Raw genomic sequence first — 19880 nt, forward strand, 5'->3', positions numbered from 1 at the left:
CATAGAAATTCATCCGCCGCGGTCAGGATCGAACCCGCGTCTTTCGGGTCAGCAGCCGACCACCATAACCACTGAGCCACCGCGGTGGGTACGTTAAGAACGAAGTTTTCAATGCGAAGCCAGCGAACTTCGAAGACCTGAAGGAGCGTATAAAGATATCAGTTCAAAAGATTCCCTGATAGATGCTGATTTCTGCTGTGAATTCCATCAAAGACCGCATTCTACTGTGCATCGCAATTGAAGGCAAGCATTTTGAACACGTGATGTGAAAACGGCTTCTTTTCATGACATGTACTAGTTCTTTCCTGGAGTGTCTAAACGGGGCTCCAACCAACTAGATCTGTACAAATTTCAATCATTCCTGTTTTTTTTATACAACTACAAAGTGCTAAACATCTGTGGACAAGGTTTTCTATTTAAGTAATAGGACTTCTTGCAGCACGGGACGTGTGCAGCACACGGCAACCGTACACGGCAACCGTAGCCAGCCGGTACGGAGCCCCTTAAATATACACTTGCAATGTTTTCAGTTAGAGTCTTTTCATCTGCGAAGTAATTCTCATTTACTGTAGCTGTCAATCCGGTACCACACAAAATAGACACCTGACAGAAATAATGCAATGCACGTCGACATACCGGCACTATTTAACGTTAAATAGTAATCTGTACACCGTCAGAAAAGAGTACCTTCATCAGTTTCTTGAAGCTAGCGACAAAAATAAAAAAAGATAAAAAAACTGTTTCCGGAGCTAACCAGACAGGTTGGTTATCAGCGTTCCCAAGAGCGAGGAAAGTTAGCGCACGTGTTTCGGATTGGGCGCTGCACTGAATACGACACGTCACCAGCGGACACTTCGCTTACGCCATACTTTCGATGCTCGTCGTGCGCTCAGTTTCGGCGGCGTGCGGGAAAAAGCGTCGGATTTCTTCGCGCTGCAGGGCTCTAGAAATTTAGTATTTCTTCGTTCCAAAAACTGATATGACATCATACTGGTGAACAGCGCAAAAAAGGCGGGACAACGACAAGACAAGCGCTGACTATCAACTGGGTTTATTGAAGGACGGAAGGGTATATATCGAAAACATAACACAAAGATGTAAGATGATAGTGTAAAAGGGCCGTGAAAATCAAAACCTATGTCACATGTGAAGTGACGTATGCTAATTCCTTGTTGCTAATTGGCACGGAAGGACTGCTGATGCATTAATCACCTTGCCTGTGGATGTGATGCGCTTCCATAATTTCGCTCGTGAGCTTATCTTTATGGCGGAACAGAACTTCGGTTTTCTTGTACTCAGGTGCGCACTTGCACTTTTTGCAGCGGAACTTTGTGCGCGGAAGCCCGCCATCTTGTTCCGATTTCCTTTCTTGCTCCCTTTCATGTTGGCATTTGCATTTTTCACAATGAGCGGCAACGTGGCTAAGAGGGTCACTTTTCCTTGTGTTCTCATGCTCCATGAGCCTTTTGTTTAAGCATCTGCCGGTCTGCCCGACGTAAACCGCATACCAACTCGCCCAGATCTCAGCCTTACTTGATAGACATCACCTTGTTCCTGGCTTCAAACTCCCAATTGGGATTAACCACCCAGCTACAATAATTAAAAAATTAATTATTTGGTCTTAATGCGTACGCTCTTCCGCACGATTACGTCCGAACAAATGGGTTTATGCGAAAAAGAATGGTACCATCTGAGAGAGCATCAAAAAATCTCGTGCGGGAAATTGGGGGTTGAGGTTGGTTAATCAGTTAATTAATTAGAGCCAAAATGTTCAAAAAGTGGACGGGCCCGCAACAAACGTAGTGCCAAATTTTAAAACGCGGGAAGTCTGGCACCACGTGACCGGAAGTGTGGGCGGAGCCAACGTACGGCTCCAAATTTGAAAACGGGCCGCCGCGCTGGCTCAGCGGTTATGGTGCTCGGCTGCTGACCCGAAAGACGCGGTCTCGATCCCGGTCACGGCGGTTGAATTTCTTTGGAGGAGAAATTCTAGACGCCCGTGTACTGTGCGATGTCAGTGCACGTTAAAGAGCCCCAGGTGGTCGAAATTTCCGCGCCCTCCACTACGGCGTCTCTCATAGCCTTAGTCGCTTTGGGACGTTAAACCCCATAAACCAAACCAAATTTGAAAACGGGGCATAGCGCGAAGTTTGAAAACGGAGATGGTCAATTGATGAAACTTGATTAAGTAAGACAAGTAATTGCCGTATCTAGAAGTGATGGATGTCCGGTTTGAGGCTCTCGAGTTCCGGTAACGCGTCTCAGTTAACGTGAAAAGTGTGGAAGTGTTACGTCGATGTATTTCTGTGACGTCATAAGGTTTCACGTCATAAAATGTGACGTCATGCTTACGCATTTCTCCAATGTGGGCGCCGCAATGATCTCTAACGTTTCTTTTGTTGCTAAAGCAACACTCCGACAGCCAAAGCGTGACCCCAGGTGGCAGGCGTACTACCCTTACCTTGTTCCAATTGGTCGAAATGGTCGTGACGCCACAGCGCGCGAATTTCAAGTGGGGCCATTTCTACATTGGCTAGTAACCATGCAACCAATTAAAGGGATCGTATAGTGATGCTCCAACTAAGTGGGACTGAGTTTAGTTATTTGCTTAATTAACCAATTAGCCTAGTTATCCTTTCCAGTCAGACCAGACAAATAAATAAAATCGAGTAGGAAATCGGTCGAGTTGGCGAAATCGAACCCGGGTCTTCGTAGTGTGAGACGAGCACGCTAACCACTCCACCATGCCAGCTCGCTGGTTTGAATGAACAAAGGCGCGTCTAGTGAATACGGTGTCTTCGTTTACTCCCATCTTCCTCCCTTCCCGTTACGGCGAGGTTCACGTGTCTGCCGAGATATGCGAGACAGATACATTTCCTTTCTTCAAGGAGGAGAAGAAAACATTTATTGTAGCACTGTATTGAACTGGGAAGGAAAGCTGCTGTGGATGGTCGTTGACCTGTGTGGCAGTCCCTATTCCGGGACGCCATTGGCTGCCGCCGCGGCCCGTGCGCTCTGGACCAGGGCCCGCTGGGCCTCCAGGTCCGAGCTGGACAGGGCCGCCTCCCAGCCCTCCCTAGTTGGCTGACTTATAACTGCTATACTTGTATTTAACTGGCAGGCCCACACCATGTGGTATAGGTCAGCATACTGCCCGCAGAATTGGCACCTGCCCGTGAATGTCGGGTCCACGTGTTTTAGTACGGCGGGATTTAAGAAAGACCCGGTTTGGAGCCGTCTGAGGTGGCACTCCTCGGTTCTGTCGAGACCCTTGGCGGGTCCCGGGAGTACCCTCCTGCAGAGGCGTAAATGGTTTGTGATATCCGCGTAAGAGTTTATCAGCGCAGGACGTGCTGCTCCAAATCAATAGGGAAGTCATCGACCCTCCCTTCGGGAACGCGGCGGACAGAGGTATTTTGGCCCTCGACCTGAAGGGGGCTTTTGAAACGTTAAACATAGCAAAATTCTTGAGAATTTGAACGCCACCAATTGCGGCGAGAAAACATTCAGATATGTACAAAACTTTTTAGACAATAGGAAAGCTTTTATACGACTTGGCAATGAAAAATTCGGACCCATCGAGATGGGAACCCGAGGGACGCCTCAAGGAGCAGTTATCTCTCCGCTGCTTTATAACGTTGCCCTCATGGGCCTCCCCGAGAGGCTCAATGCCGTGGATGGCGTAAGCCACGCCATCTACGCAGACGACATTACTATCTGGTCGCATAATAAAGTTTTCCATCCATCCATCTGGTCGTCCCGGGGCGGCGTGGGGCAGATGGAGGGAGCCCTCCAAGAGGCCGCCTCGGTAGTGCAAGATTACGCTCGGGAGTGTGGTCTGGAATGTGCTCCGAACAAATCAGAACTTCTACACATTAAAACGGATAAAAACTCAGGTGAGAAAATGCAAATTTACGTTAACGACACCCAGATACCAGTGGTGGAGACGCTTCGGGTATTGGGATTACAAATTAATAACCGGGGTAACAATGCGACGGCATTGCAAAAAATAAAGTCCACCTGCGAACAAATTAGCAGGATTATTGGCAGGATATCCGGCAAGCATGGTGGACTTCTCGAAAAAGAAACCGTTTATTTGTTTATTGTAATACCCACAGCGCCACAAGTTGCTTACAGGGGGGGGGGGCATAACACATCATACAAACGAAAAAAAAGGTAACAAAGTGCAGCACATACAATGCAACCATGATTGAACATTAATACAGCCTAAAAACAGCATTCACAGAGATGAAGAGAATAAATCACCGTTCGCCTGTTTCAGGGGTTCATCGTTAGTCGCGTGGTTTATGCGGCGCCCTACCTCAAGCTGAGGAAGAGCGACCGCGGGAACCTCAACGCGATTATTCGGGCGGCGGTTAAAAAAGCGCTAGGACTCCCTGCCAAAGCGTCCTCTGAGCTCCTGCTCTAACTTGTGTCCACAACTCGGTGGAGGAGCTGATTGAGGCCCATAGAACAAACCAAATTGCCATGCTGTCGGTGTCCAGCGCCTGCAGACAAGTCCTTCGGGACCTCAATCTCGCGCAGCTCCCCACCACTGAACGCAGAGTCGACATCCCGGAGGCATGGAAAAATATTTTGTCGGTTAAGCCGCTCCCCAAAAACATGAATTGGGAGTATAATCAGAGGAGGCATGAAGCCAGGGCAAAATTTGTTCAAAATTATTACGGAAATAAGGCAGGCATATACCACGTGGATGCAGCGGGTCCAACCGAGGAGGGTGCACCTCGGTCCCTCGTGCACCATTGCGGTGGTGCACGAGGGAAAGCAGGTGAACGGGCTCTCGGTAAAAAGTAGCGACGCGCTAATGTTTGAGGAAGTGGCGATTGCACTGGCCGCCACCCACTGCGACGCAGCGTACATAATGTCGGACTCGCAGCAGGCCTGCCGAAATTACGTGCGGGGTAGGATAGCGCCGCTCGCCCGCAGAATACTATTGGCATTGGAAAGCAATTCGAATTCGGCTATGAGTAAAAACCAGATAGTATGGGTGCCCGGTCACCAGGGAGTTGAGGGAAACGAGGCCGCTCACGCGGCTGCCCGAGCGTTCCTTCCCCCGGGTTCCACTCAATTCCCCGGCTCTGCCGCGGCAATCATAGCGATTCCTTTCTTCAAAAACCAAGTTACCGACGAGCAAGGCGTAGAGCCGGACTGGAGATGGCGTTCTGTGGACATCCTGGCAGCTTTGCAAGACGCTGTCGCGTTCCACTCTTAGAGGCGAAGCTTAACATCTTAACCACGCATCAGTGACACAAGCAGCAACACCGCGCTTAAGGCTTTCGCCTCACCGCACTTTAGGTCAACAAAGTGCCCCCCCCCCCCCAATTTTTTTAATTACCTGGATAATTAGAGGGGTTTTGCAGCATATTGTGTCCGCCGCGGCATAGAGTGTGATCCTACACCTATTTTTTTGCTACATTGAACCCAATAATTTCAGGAATTCGTAAAGGTGTTCGCTGAAAGAACCGGTATAATATTGTTCCTGGTCTCACTAGATGCACATCTGCCAAACGTTTGCAACGCATAGACAGGTATATCTTCAAACCGTTATGCAGGATGCTTGCAGAGAAGACATTACAACAGGCACTGCAGAGTGCATCAAGGAGGCTATGGAGAACGCCAGATGCTTCTTCACTCCTCTGCCAGAGTTCAAAGACTTCGATGTGGAGCTGCAGCGCCTCCCATGTCTTCGACCAAGATCAGAACGAAAATACAGGCGCACAAAGTCGCTGCTCGACCTCAGGGATGCAGAAGAAAATTGAAAAGAAAGATTAGACAGCAAAGATACGGTAGATGCAGTTATTTGGTATGTAGACCAAACGGCTCATATTCTTAAAAAGGCTGCGCGACATTTTGACGTTAACGTAGTGTTTCCTTCACCACGCAGTTTGGGGGGGGGGGGGGGGGAGGTGCAGGGTAAGGAAGCGACGTAACAACGTTCCAAGCAGCAGCCCGTTTTATTGTTCAGTATATTATAAGTCAAGTTGTGTATGTGTTTGCACAGTGGTGAATGAGCTTCTTTCATGCAATAAGAGAGAGAGATACAGAGAGAGGGAAAGGCAGGGATGTTAACCAGAAAGGTTTCCGGTTGGCTACCCTGCACTGGGGAAGGGAATGAGGGGATAAAAAGGGAAGAGAAGAGAGAAGGAACGAGAGACAAAGTCACAATCTAGAAAGCAAGGCAGTCTCTCGGAAAAGACAAAACAGCGCCTTGTGAGCCCTGATGGTAGTCGGCTGTTGTGGCCACAGACCGAGGATCTTGGCCTCTGCGAAAGGGCGAGGATAATCGTAAAATGTTGGGCAGATTCGGTTCACAGATAACCAGAATGGGAAGCGGTTGTGTCTGAAATCCGGGACTGGAGCCCGCGGGCATTCCACTGAAAAATAAAAGCTTGCTTGACTTTCTTCGGAAAGGGGAATGAGGGGCTCGTTATAAATATGAGAGAAGCCAACAGCCACAGAAACCAGAAGCAGAAGGTTTGACAGCCGTCGCCTTAGCTCAGTGGTAGAACACCGGACGCGTAATTCGGAGGTCGTGGGTTCGGATCCCACCGGCGGCATGTGGTTGTTTTTTCTTCTGCTTTTCTAATCAGTTAGCTTTAAGCGATAACATATTCAGTAATATTATAAATTGGTCAGCACCACAAAATAAATAAATTAATTAAAAATCCCCTGTACCCTTTGTTTCTGTGGCTGTTGGCTTCTCTCATTTCTTTCGGAAAAGACAGTTCCGGGGGAGCTATGGTGTCTTCTAATGTAGAACTGCAAGAACTGGCTGTAGCGCGTCCAGTACTTGCAATGCGTTGTGTGCTACTTTCGTGCGTAAGCTGGACAGCAGATCACGCATGACATTCATCAGTGACGTGAGGATTGCAATCACTTGCATATCTTGGTCATGGTCGGAATCATTCCTTTTGCCCGGATCAGTCGTAGGTGTCGCAGACATGGGGTGCGGCAACGTACCTGACGCAGTGCACGCTATAGGCTTTGGCAGTGGTGGCCACGTGAGTCACCGGTCGCCAGGCTTTCCTGGTTTGTTGTCGGTGGAGGCGGACAAACTGCACTGCCGCTTGGGGTCTTCTCTTCGAAGGTATTTGTTGCCTTCAACGACATTCGTCGGCGGCGCGAACGACGTCGTTGCACCTTCGCAGCGGCTTCTCTGTGGGTGGAATGGTCACGCACCATTTGCTGCAGTAACGCCCTCTCAGTCTTTAGGCGAGGGCAGTCCTACGAGGAAGAGTCGTGAGGGCCACGACAGTTGACGCACTTCAATGCAGTTGTGCGGCAACTGTCGCCGCTGTGTGGCTTAGAGCATCTTGGGCACACGATGGAGTTGTGACAGACGCCGCTCACATGGCCTATCCTCATACATTTCCTACACTGTAGCGGCTTAGGTACGAATGGACGAACTGGGTGACGAAAGTGCCCCTCCTTCACGTATGATGGAATGCAGTCACCCTTGAACGTCAGCTTGATGCATGTAGACCTTCCAAGGCGCTGAACTGGCATTATGAAAATGCTGTTGGTTGCCGGCCTGATTAAGATGGGTAAGTCGGCGTCAAGGATGGCGATGTCGACGTTGGAAATTACGCCAGACGTGGTTCTGCTGTCTTGTAGAATAAGAGGACGTACACTGAAATCGCCAAGTTTGGTGATGGCGGCCAAACTGTCTAGCTCGCTTCGCTTCATGACATGAAATCAAATCGAATCAAACTTTATTTTAACATCGTGATGTTGGGTGGGCACATACAAAAAGCCATAAAGAGGCTTGACGGGGAATGTGCCCCCCTGTACAGGGCAGAGGTGGTTACGTCAGTGGGGTAAGTTACAAATAAGCAGTAAAAAAAACATCATGTGGTATCTGCGTACAGCAAAGGTTAATAATTGCATATGACCACTATACAGGCTTATTAATGAACAGAACAAAGACAACAAAAAAAACAGCAAATGCATCCATTCAAATTCTTTAAGACGGTCATTTAAGCACCACAGGAGTTATATGTACTATTAAGCATTTGGGGAACCAGAACTCGAAGCATTTGGCGACCATAATTAGTGCGGGAGCGAGGTATGTACCAATCATCATTAGCTCGCGTAGTGTACGGTTTGCCTTTCGGGGTTAAGCGAGCTAGAATGTCGAAAAATGGGTTCTTGTTTTTTCGGCGGGTTTTATAACGACGAATTAATAACGCGTGGTAAAGTTCATTGACAGGTGTTATTCTTAATGAGGAAAAAAGCGGAGACGTGTGGGCATCGTAAGCTACGTTGGCAGTAATGCGGAGAACTTTTTTTTGCAGATTTTTCAATTTTATTATGTTTGAGAACGTTGTCGTGCCCCATACCAAATGGTTGTGGTTCATGGTTTATGGGGTTTAACGTCCCAAAGCGACTAAGACTATGAGAGACGCCGTAGTGGAGGGCTCCGGAAATTTCGACCGCCTGGAGATCTTTAACGTGCACTGACACCGCACAGTACACGGGCCTCTAGAATTTCTCCTCCAAAGAAATTCAGCCGCCGCGGCCGGGATCGAACCCGCGTCTTTCGGGTCAGCAGCCGAGCACCATAACCGCTGAGCCACCGCGGCGGGGCCCATACCAAATGACGTCGACTCAGTTTGTCTAATGGCACGAACAAGGCTGTATGTGCCTCGGCACTTCGCGCCCTGATGATCGTATCCTTGCTTGAGGACGTCAGTGACAATGATGTTCTTGTGGGGGTTTATTCTAACGTCTTTAATCCCTCCTGGTACGAGGCTCTCAAGAAACACAGAGATGGCTTGCCTGTTTAGGAGATCAGAGTGGTAAGTAGACTCTAATGGCACGAACAAGGCTGTATGTGCCTCGGCACTTCGCGTCCTGATGATCGTATCCTTACTTGAGGACGTCGTTGACGTCGACTCAGTTTGTCTGCGCAGTCTGCGCTTGGCCTTCTTACTAACGACGGGTACGAACCCATCGTCGGTCGAGGAGTCATCATTTCGAGGATCCGAGTAGCCGTGTCCTGGCTGCTTGCGTCACTCGGGGCGTACAGGCGCTTCCTTTGGCGGCCTTTGCCGACCCACCGGGATCCACAGAAGGCACAGCGGCCTCCACTTCCATCGCCGTGACACAAAGGGAGCGGCGCCTCCCTAATTATGACACAGAATATCAAAAAACTGCAGAGACATGAAGCCGGCGTTCTGACACCGAACAATTTCTTTCGCCTCCGTCTTCGTGCAATAAAGTTCATATTGGTCAGACCGGGTGCTGTATTAATATTCAGCTTAGGGAATGTCTTCTATCACTTTCGGAATCAGCCTATTCCCATCTGAAGGAGCACTGCCTTGACTGCTGGAAGGAAAACGAGAAAGTGTGCAGACCTTTTAACGGCAGACACGCCCATTTTATTTTGTCGTAGAGGTAAGACAACAAGGCAGTTAATAGACGCATACCGTAGTCGAAAGAGACAGGATGAATGCATTTAGTCAGCCCTCGTTACTGCTAGTCAGTAAAGAGATTGCTTTCCTCGACAACATGCGATTTGTTTTCGTGTCTTTTGGTTGCCTCGGCTGTCCTCCTTTCGAGGTGCAGGGTTTTCTAGCCACTGACCTATGATGTCGCCCTCAGATAGTACTCTGGGCATGTGCGCTGGAATAACAACAGAACGTTGGTGTGGATTCATACTTAGCAGCGCAAAAAAAGAGGACAAGAGCGAACCAGGAGACACAACACAAGCGCAGACTTCACATGCTTCATAAGCTGAGCGTGGGGTAAATGGTAAAATAAACCTTCGACATCTATGCTGAAGGTGAAATGCCTCTTTTCCTCTACCTGTGACAGGAACTTTACAACATCTGTAGAGTTCCTTACCAAATATGGGTAGGACAACCTGAGAGAACCCAGATGACGCTGAAGAAATCCGGAAACAGCATGCTGCCAGGTGTCCCTCTCCGAAACAATTGCCCTGAAGGGAACGTTCGGCTTATGGGTCTTGGCTGTGAAAATCGTGTTCAGAAGGGAACCTTTGCTACTGCTGACCGTCGCAGCCAGTCGATCCAGATTCGTCCCTTTCAGGAGGACCTTGGCCTGTTTTCTGATGGAAGCAGGCCTCAGAGCCGCCTCTTTGAATTTTTTTGCAATTGTCTCCACTGCCTTCCTGCTGAGAATGCCTTCTGGCGCTAGGACAAAGAACCCCTCCTTGCCAGAAAGGACGGGCCTCAAGCCCTCAGCCGCCAAGTAGTTTACCAGGTCTTTCATTCTTCCTGGAGTTTTCTTTTCTGGTCCGTTACGATTACGGAACACTCGTTCAGGCACCTCGCGCAAGAGCGCTAGCAGCTCGAGTGGCCTCAAGGCAGGTGCAAAGCAGAATTTTGGTCCCAATTCAGACAACATGAACTGGTGAACGAGTTCGTCTGACGTATGTAGTGAAACAGCTCAACGGCACAGGGCCAAAGGGAAGAAAGGGACAAACACAGCGCTGTGTTCGTCCCTTTCTTCCCTTGGCCCTATGCCGTGGCGCTGCTTCACTAGATATCCCAGTTCAGAGTCCGTCGGTGACGATCGTCAGTAACGCTGTTTTCTCGGACGGCAATCTTCCCCGTGGTCACTGAGGCTTTTGTTGAGAGAGCAATACTACGCCAGGTCTAACCGCTCGTCGCGTGGTCCGTGGACCTCCCTGCTCCTCGAGGAGCCGCCGCCGCGCCTAACAGATGGTGTGACGTTAGCCTCTCCGTTGCTATGGCGACGCGTGACGTCATCTCGCTCTCTCCTCCGCAGCCACGAGCAGCCGGTCGTGCCGCGCTCCTCGAGGAGTCTCGCCTTAGAAGTCACCGACGAAGAGTCTATATCTGAATCTAGTTGCTCTGCTGCCTCTGAACAGTTTAACTCTAAGGCGACAGCCAGACAAGGTGGGAAGAATGCAAGAATGAGGTTACAACGTGCCCAAGAAACATAAGAACAACGAGAATAACGACGGCGGAAACGACGAGAAGCCGAAGCAGCTAAACGAGCTGTATCGAGTTCAGAATCTAGGTTTAGGCAAGCTAAACGGAATGAAGCCAAGCGTATGTGACAAAGCCTAACATTGTATTGCTTTCGCAGCCAACCAGGTTTAACCAGAGCTAGACCACACCAATTTTTTTTCTTGTTGGTAGCGTAGGACGCATAGTGCTCCACAGGAACTCCGTTAAGCTGTGGAAGAACTGCAGATTGGGCTATTTGGTGTAGATTCATAATGATGGTTCAACAGCGCAAACACACACAGACCAAGAAGGAGACAAGGCACACACACAGCGCTGTCTGCTGCTGTTAGGCTGTCTGCTGTCCTGGACCAATCCTCGTACATCCGGAGCTGCTGCCGGTCCTCACACCAAGCCCGCAGTGAACGCGAAGGCAGAGCTTGTAGAAGCGTGCCTATCTCCACCACTCCTACTATAGAGTACGGCAGAAACGTCTTGAGTGGCCAGGGGACGGTTGCAGCCACCCACACACAGCTTGGATGTCAGAAAGGCAAAGCTGTTGCTTAGTATGCCAACATGCCGTCCTTGCTCAACACACGCACACCGCTATGAGCGCCGTGAGAACTGCTGTGTTGTGAAGGTTAATATTTACACAAGAAAAAGAGGCCATTGGACAAGAAATATTCATACTTTTCAGCGCAAAAAACGAGGACAAAAGCGATCGAGGAGACACAACGCAAGCGCAGACTATCAATTGAATTTTTATTCACGGAAAGGAAGCTTTAAAGGCGCAAGAAAACATAAAAGGAAACACAACAAACGATTTCGACGCGTGCAAAGGAAAGCAATGACATTTCATTGCTGCGTAATATAAGAACACAACAAAAAGTTGCCAGGACACTTTGACAACTAGAGTGTTGAGAGGCGAAAGCCGAGGACACTATGCCGTGACGACTTCGGGCGGATGTAACGTCACACCGTTCCCGTGGCTATATCGATACCTAAATAACATCTTTCGGGGATCTAAAGGGTTAATTACGCATAATTGCACATTTTTTCGTCTAATTTGACACAAACCCGATGCTTTTACGACCATCCCGTGAGAATTTCATAAACAAAACGCCTTGTAGAGATATTTCGCCACTGTTTCATTATAACTGTCTTTATTCCGCGACCGTGACATGAGCTTGTCGCCATATCAGTCATAAAAATGTCAAGTTATAATTTTGTTGGTTTCTGTATATTTCTGTACATTTTGTTCCATACCTTTGTTTCTGGATTGTGTTGCTTCGTTGCGGTCAATGCCAGGGGGACCAAGATTTTTTTCAAGCGTTAAAAGAACGGCTTTTCTTCTTGGCCCCTTTCACAATGTGTTCGTCATGTTTTGAAGAACAAATAAAATGAAATGAAATGAAACAAAAAAATTTTCCCTATGCCGGGACGACTTCCGGTGGATGTGACGTCACACCTTTCCCGTGGCTCTTTTGACGTCCGCGCTATTTCGACGCGATTTAGACATTTTTGCCTATAATTAATTTAGCAATTAATCTGCGGTCGTCAAACTTAGCTTCTAGGTTCGTTTTTTCCTCTTATATCTGATGCAACAATTGGTTTTCTTCTGTCTTTTTGTTTACGAGTTAAATGCGTATGACACGCTTTGTTAACGGGCGACAGTATGAGCCATTAAAGGCTTTCGGCTTAACAACAGGAAAACAAATGCAATCTCATCAGGCCAACCCCCCCGTACTGTCTACTCGTACTCAAGAAACTGCGCAGAGAAGGAACCTCCTTTTCCTGCAGGCTGACCGAGGGTGATTCGGCACACGCGTCTGCTTCTTTCTTAATCACGTATGCTTCTATCAGCTCCCGGCACACCTTATCACTGCGCCTGAACAAGATACTTGTCCTGTCTAGGCGAGGAAAGCAGTCTTTGCAACCCCTGCAATGCAAGGAGAGGTTGATGTAGTTGCAAGTCAGCGCTTCCCTGTGTGTTTCCTCGTTCTCGGTTCTTCGTCCGTTCGCGCTGTTTCTACCCAAAATAAATACCAACTCGCCCAACGATCCATTTTACTACTGCATTTCCAGCCTGCAGGTGTTGTTTTAAGGTATTCCTTCGCCGTAAGAACATGGCCTGCAGGTAGATAACACTATTTTGGCTATGGTCAGAAATTAGTTTTTAGTTAATACAGCCAATAAATGTCTAAAGGCTAATAAATGCTAATAAAGGCTAATAAATGTCCTAGCTTTTGCCTGAGCTCAAAGTGTCAAGTGTCCCATCGGCCACCAGAATCACCGGCGCGTTATCATCTCCTCGGTAGAAAACGAATGGAGACCAAATATGTCTGTATTTTGTGCAGTTTTAGTATAGTGTACGCCGACATTTGCAGGCACGTGCTAAAAGAAGTGGGTTTGCTTCATAGAGCGTATGCGCCGAACGGCATTTCAGGTCTAATGTTAAAGTATGCTCGCGTTAACGTGTTGTGGTCTGCGTAACGTGTTAACGTGGTATTTTCTGATCTTATAAAAAAGAAAATTTAAAATAGCATATCAGCGCTTATGTAAGCTAAGCGAAGTTACTTGCGCTCTTCTGATCGTTTAGTCGAGCGTATGCAGACGGAGATAAAACAATAACGGCAGCCATAGTTAAGCCGTCTATGTCTTGAGAACATGTTTGTAAACAAACCGACGCTCCTCGTTAGGCCACTCCACGATCGTCCCTTGAAATGTCGCACTACGATTGGAAAGTGTTTACGACTTTGTAAGGGCGACAGATCCCTCGAAAGTATTAACGATAGGCGCCGGAGATTAGGACGCAGGGCTAATCTGGGTTGCCTTTGCAATTGTTGGCAGATCATGCTGCATGAGAAACCGAGAACTCTTGTATGTCTCGGAGGGTGCTGTTGCCCGTCACCCAGCCGGTCCTGTGCCTTTCTTAACTGTGTCAGTGCCCGACAGTTTCCCGCGCTCTGACTGCACTAGGAGCATGCGATAAAGGGGCGCACAAACCGCTGACAAGCGGGGGGATGAGCCGTTCCCATCCACGCAGCGTGGAGAGCGCCGGCAGGAAGCAGCCTTTGACAATCGCTCCGCTTTCCGTGCTCTCCAGTGCCGCTGTGCTGACCGAGGCGTCGGCCGGCTGTGCAACGCACTACCTTTAACTGCAACGCCGCGCTTTGCCATTCCGTCGCTCCGGCAATCGGTCGCTTTTAAAGGGGCCCAGAAACACAATCTTAGTTAACTGTTTTGCCTGTTGATTGCATACAGTGAGTTATAATGGTGCTATTAGCGTCGGTAATACCGCGTATATTCCGTTTTTTAATATTTTAAAGTCCTCCCCAAAACAACTTCATGGCTCTGATGGTGTCGCCACACAGTGGCGGGTTTTTAGCAGCGGATATGACATCACCTGGCGCGAGCTTGATGATCGGACAAACAGTAAATGTACTGAAAATTGTGTGAATAAATAGAGACACATTTTGTTACCTGTCTGCGTTTTATATGATATCAACAATAACAACTTGTTTGTCTTAGATAAAAGCCCTGCAAAGCAAGTAAAATAAAAATACGCCACCAGGGGCGCTCTGGCATGGAAACGACGCTGCCAGTCTCAGCAAGAACGAGTTACAGAGAGCAGGCAACCATGGAGTGCAAACTTCCGCGACGTGCTCTGGCAGGCTGTTTTGATTGGTTGCGCCAGGTGCCGTCATTGGGAGAGCGAAACAGGAGTGGGAAGCCTCGCCAAAATCGAGTTGGGGGCAGCGTTTTGTTTGCTTGTATTTTGAAATTTCTTCACTGAATAACCTCCGTTCCTGTCCATCGATTCCTGTAATTCTTTTAAGTCAGCATCTGTGTGACATAAAGAACCCACCTGAAGTATAGCCGGTATTCCCCCAGGCAGTGTTTCGCAGCCCCTTTAAAGCTAAACCTACTCCGAGGAAGAGCTGAGCTCAGGTCGTCGAAAAGCCACAGCTTCGTAATCGGAGAGAAGGTCACGCGGGGCTAGCTTTGCCGGTGCTGGCCGGTGTGTTGCAGCATGATCACGTGACCCTTTGAGGCTGCGAGCTCCTTCGCCACGGCAGCCGTCGTCGCCGGATGTTCGGGACTATGGCAAGCGAGGAGCAATCTGCGCCCCTTGGCCGTGCCTGCTAGTGACGCGGATGGTCAGCGTGCCGAACAGCACCGCCGCGGGGACAGCTTTTTGTCAAATTGTTCGTGGATTAACCGTTGTTTTACGAGCCCCTGTAATTGCACCGCAGGCCTGGTGTCGGGCGACAAGCCCCAGGGTCCCTATCCGACGGTGGTGAAGCGTCCGGGTGGATCCAGCTGCCTGGTGGTGCAGGACTTCTACATGGGGAAGTACATGGGCAACATCACCGTCACGTGGAACGAGCAGGGAGAGGCCGTCAGCTGGAGCGGACAGCCGACGCTACTGGACAGCAGCATCCCCGACGGTGAGCTGTGCTCGGCACTAATGTGCGCTCCCTGTGCGCTCCAAGCGGCACTAGAGTGTAAACACCCTCCGCGTTTCTGCTGTTTCAACTCTACACTGAAGCCTTTGCTTAAATGTTTGGGGCTTAGGAGCATATATCACTGTCGAGAGAGTGAAGGAAGATGCGGGTGAATGCTGCACAAGAGACGACCGTCTTTCCCATGAGGGCTGAGTAGCACACCAGAAAATCAAATTCACCAAGCTATTCTCGTTTTATTTTGCTTCTGAGCTTAAGAACTGCCGAAGAAAGTAAAACAGAGTTGAGTTGAGTTGAGTTTAGTTTAATGGCGCATAAGCGACTAAGGCTATCATGCGCCAAGCTCAGGGTATAGAAAATTGTTTTATATAGATGTTATACAAAAGTCTAAATCAACGGAGGTGTATAGGGCCTAAAAAGTTAATTCATGTAACCTAGTAAAAATATAAGACAAAATTTTAGAAGTGACTTATGGTAAAAGCTTTAAATTGGGTCGGAAACCTCAGCAGCCATCCTTGGCTGTGCAAGGATCTCGAGGTCCCCAACCGATGGAATAGTGACCTCAGCCGTCTTCTCACGACGGAGAAGGTGGATGAGGTGTGTCAATAAATTGTAAAGCACGGGGTAGGAATTCAGAGTTTTTCGAGTACATTGTCTTCTTTTAAAAAGTTAAAAACGCTTGACTTCTCAATAAGAGCTTCTTCACCTAAAATCAATGACGGATGAAAAGGGATGTGTGGTTGTAAAACGGGGTAAAAAACTTGTTTATGAGTGTTTCAAGTTATCTGCATGAGATTAAGATGTGAGTTACTGTGAGTTCATCTCCGCATTTTTAACAGGTAGGTTTGTCTTGTTTTGTTAATAGAAAGTTGTGGGTAAGGTGTGTGTGTCCAATACGTAAACAACATAAAATAACTTCAAAAAAGCGTTCCTGATGAGTGCATGATTTCCATTTTCCTGATATTGGTTTTATTAAGTGTAGCTTGTTATTTATCTGACTATTCCATATGCTCTGCCATTTGTTTCTCAGTCTGCTCTGAACTAGCTTCATACAATCTTATTTTCTGTATTTCCTTGTTGTGGGCTTGAGCAGCGCATGCGTCCGCTCTCTCGTTACCATCAATTCCAACATGGCTTGGAACCTAACATAATTTTATGTTATGCCGTTGTGTTACGATCCTTGCTATGTTATGTATGAGAGTACCTAATGACGGCATGACTGCATTTCTGGACTGTAGTGCTTTCAGTACACTGAGGGAGTCTGTGTAGATAATACTGTTTTCGATGTTCTTGCTTATTATTTACTCCGTAGCAAGAAACACAGCATAACACTCGGCTGTAAAAACTGATGCACACTGAGGAAGCCTTACTATTTTTTCCCAATTCCCTTCCACTACTGCACTTCCGACATGTAGTTTTCGATCCGTCTGTGTGGAACTCGGTGTAGCTATCATATTTTTCCTTTAGTGTAAGGAACTCTTGTATGATGTGTTCTGCTGGAGTTTCTCTCTTGTTGAACTGTGTAAGACTTATATCACAGACCGACGGAAAACTGTACCAAGGGGCAAATGCGTCGCAACGTTTTGCAACATTTGGTAATATATAAATACCAGCGCAAAACGGCAGGACACACGACGAAGAACGAGGACACACAAGCGCTGTGTGTGTCCTGCTGTTTTGCGCTGGTATTTATATGTTATGGATCACCAACTAGCCCGCACCCTTACCCTACTGAATTTGGTAATGTTTCTGATAAGTCAAGTTCTCGGCAGATCTCCTCAAACCGCATTAGCAAAGGCCTGGTTGCTTGGGGCTTATCTGTAAATATTATTCGAGAAGGGCATGTTGTGACGATTGAATAACACACGTGTTTTGTTTGCGACCTAATTCTGAGTATGTATGAACATGTAAGTGCTATTCTTCTATCTTCTAGTGATGGCTGACTTGCTTCAACATGAAGGCTCATTAGCGGAGACGTTCTGTATGCTCCACGAGAAAGGCGGACACCTAGATTATGAACTGGATCTAATCTCTTTAGATATGATAGATATGAAGGCCTTGCCGAGCCGTACACTATACTCCCATAATCTAGACATGAGCGCACTAGAGAGCGGTATATATGAAGGAGGCATGCTCTGTCAGATCCCCAGCGTTTCCTTGAGAGTACTTTAAGGATATTCATTGCACGGGAGGCCTTTACTTTTAAGTTTTTTATGTGCGGAAGAAATGTAAGTTTTTTATGAAATGTTATTCCTAAAAAATTATGTTCTTGTTTTACCGGTAGTGTGGCTCCATTTAGGCATAAGTTCGGATTGATCTGCAAGCCTCTTTTAAGCGAGAAAGCAACAGCCACTGTTTTCTATGGAGAGAACTTGAACCCATTTTTGTCTGCCCAGATTGCTAGCTTGTTCAATGTGAGTTGTACCTGCCTCTCACACGTTGACAGGCTGGAGGACGTGCAAGCAATCTGAAAGTCGTCGATGCATACACGGAATACATAAGGGAGTTGGAAATTATTTTCGCTGTGGGGTTCATTTTCACGACAAAAAGAGTAGTACTTAGGACACAGCCCTGCGGTACCCCATTCTCCTGGACAAAGCTCTTCGAAAGGGTTGCATTCAGGCGCAAGTGAAAAGACCGGTCTGACAGGAAATCCTGCAGGCAGTTCCACATCCTACCCCGGATGCCAAGATCTGCCAAATCGCCTAGAATCCCATATCTTCATTTGGTATCGTACGCATTCTCCATGTCAAAAAAGACTGCCAGACAGTGTTGTTGGTGTATAAACGCCTCTCGGACTGTGTTTTCTAAGCGGACGAGATGATCAGTTATCGCACATCCTTTTTTAAATCCGCACTGGTGGACGTCAAGGAGTTCACGTGATTCCAGAATGAAGATTAGCCTAACGTTGAGCACACTTTCAAATGATTTTGCTATACAGCTTGTAAGAGCTATGGGCCTATAACTATTAGGGGAGGTGGGCGGCTATCTAGGTTTTAAGACGGTAAGATAACTGCTTTTTTCCAAGCCTCCGGTATCTTTCCGGACACCCATATTTTGTTGAAAAATTGCGAAAGTGCCCTTACAGCAGCTTCGGACAGGTGGGCAAGCATTTCATAATGTACCTCATCCGGGCCAGGTGCTGTCTGTTTACCGGAGGACAGTACGTTTTGGATCTCCTGAAATTTAAATAATGTATTGCATGTTTCATTTGTACTGCCAGTCGTTGGAACTTTCTGCTTTTCAGTTGTGTGTTTGTGTTTTAAGAATTACTGTGTGTAGTGGGAAGAGCTTGAAACGTCAGAGAAATGTTGTCCTAGTATGTCAGCTTGTTCGTCTATACTTGTTTGTGTTCCAGGGGCTGTTAGAAATGGTACTGCAAAGGTAGAGAATTTGCCGTCTAATTTATGCACCTGTTCCCACATCTTTTTTGATGTAATTGAACTATTGATAGATGATACATAGTTTTTCCAGGAGGTCTTCTGGGCATCACGGCGGATGCGGCCCGCATTGGCTTTCGCCTTTTTAAAATTTACAAGATGCTGATGCGTTGGCTATCTCCGAAAAGTCCCCCAGGCTTTGTTTTGTTTCTTTTTTGCCTCCTTACATTCTAGTGTGTACCAGAATTTATGTTCATGTTTTACGACTCCTGAGGATTGGGGAATACATTGGTGCGCAGCAGTAATAATACAGGTTGTGAACCTTTCATTCAGTTCATCGACACTAAGCTCATCCGAAAAGATGTCCTCGAGAGTGACCATGTCTTTAAACAGCGCCCAATCTGCTAAGTGTAGCTTCCAGCGACGTGGTTTGCTCCGGATGACTTTCGGTGATGATGATAAACTAATTATTACAGGAAGGTGATCGCTTCCGTAAGGGTTATCGAGGACGTCCCATTTAAAATCAGTAAAAATAGATGTAGAGGTGAAAAATAAATCTAGACAGCTCATTTTTCCTGAACTGGGAGAGCAGTATGTTGGTTTCCCTGTGTTGAGCAGACAGACGTTATTGCACAAAATAAAATCTTCTAAAATACGCCCTCGGCTGTCCGTTTGATCGCTCCCCCAGAAAGAGGAATGTGCATTAAAATCTCCTACTGCCAGATAAGGCTCTGGTAGCTGTTTAAAAAGTGCCTCTAAATCATGAAGTGTTACAGTGGGGTGTGGTGGAAGATATATAGAGCATATTGTTATTGTTTTATAATCAAGAACAGTGATTGCAACTCCTTCATATTTTGTTTGCAGTTCAATTTCATGAGTTGCAACACCACTGTTGACGATAATAGCAAGTCCTCCAGAGAGCCTACTCGCCTGCTTTTGGTCTTTGCGAAATACTTTGTACTTCTTTAAAATGTGTTTTTGCAGAGGCCCCAAGTTTGTCTCCTGCAGGCACAATGCCACAGGCGACAGTGAATTTAAAAGATCTGTTACATCGCTATAGTTGGTTAGTAGTCCACGGC

The 19880-nt window shown here is 47.5% G+C and overlaps 1 protein-coding gene across 5 annotated transcripts in view; it reads left to right on the plus strand.

Annotated features, from left to right (window-relative positions):
- Window positions 1–19880, plus strand: part of LOC149324977 (protein 5NUC-like) — a 263653-nt gene that overhangs the window by 107607 nt on the left and 136166 nt on the right. For all 5 annotated transcript variants that reach the window (XM_089563646.1, XM_089563643.1, XM_089563647.1 and 2 more), the window contains one exon: window positions 15212–15406. In XM_089563646.1, the coding sequence (XP_089419772.1) occupies window positions 15212–15406 (195 nt within the window). The remainder of the gene's footprint in view (window positions 1–15211; window positions 15407–19880) is intronic.

This window comes from Amblyomma mixtum, chromosome 10, assembly GCF_055824585.1.
Source record: "Amblyomma mixtum isolate Tamu chromosome 10, ASM5582458v1, whole genome shotgun sequence".
Classification (NCBI taxonomy): domain Eukaryota; kingdom Metazoa; phylum Arthropoda; class Arachnida; order Ixodida; family Ixodidae; genus Amblyomma; species Amblyomma mixtum.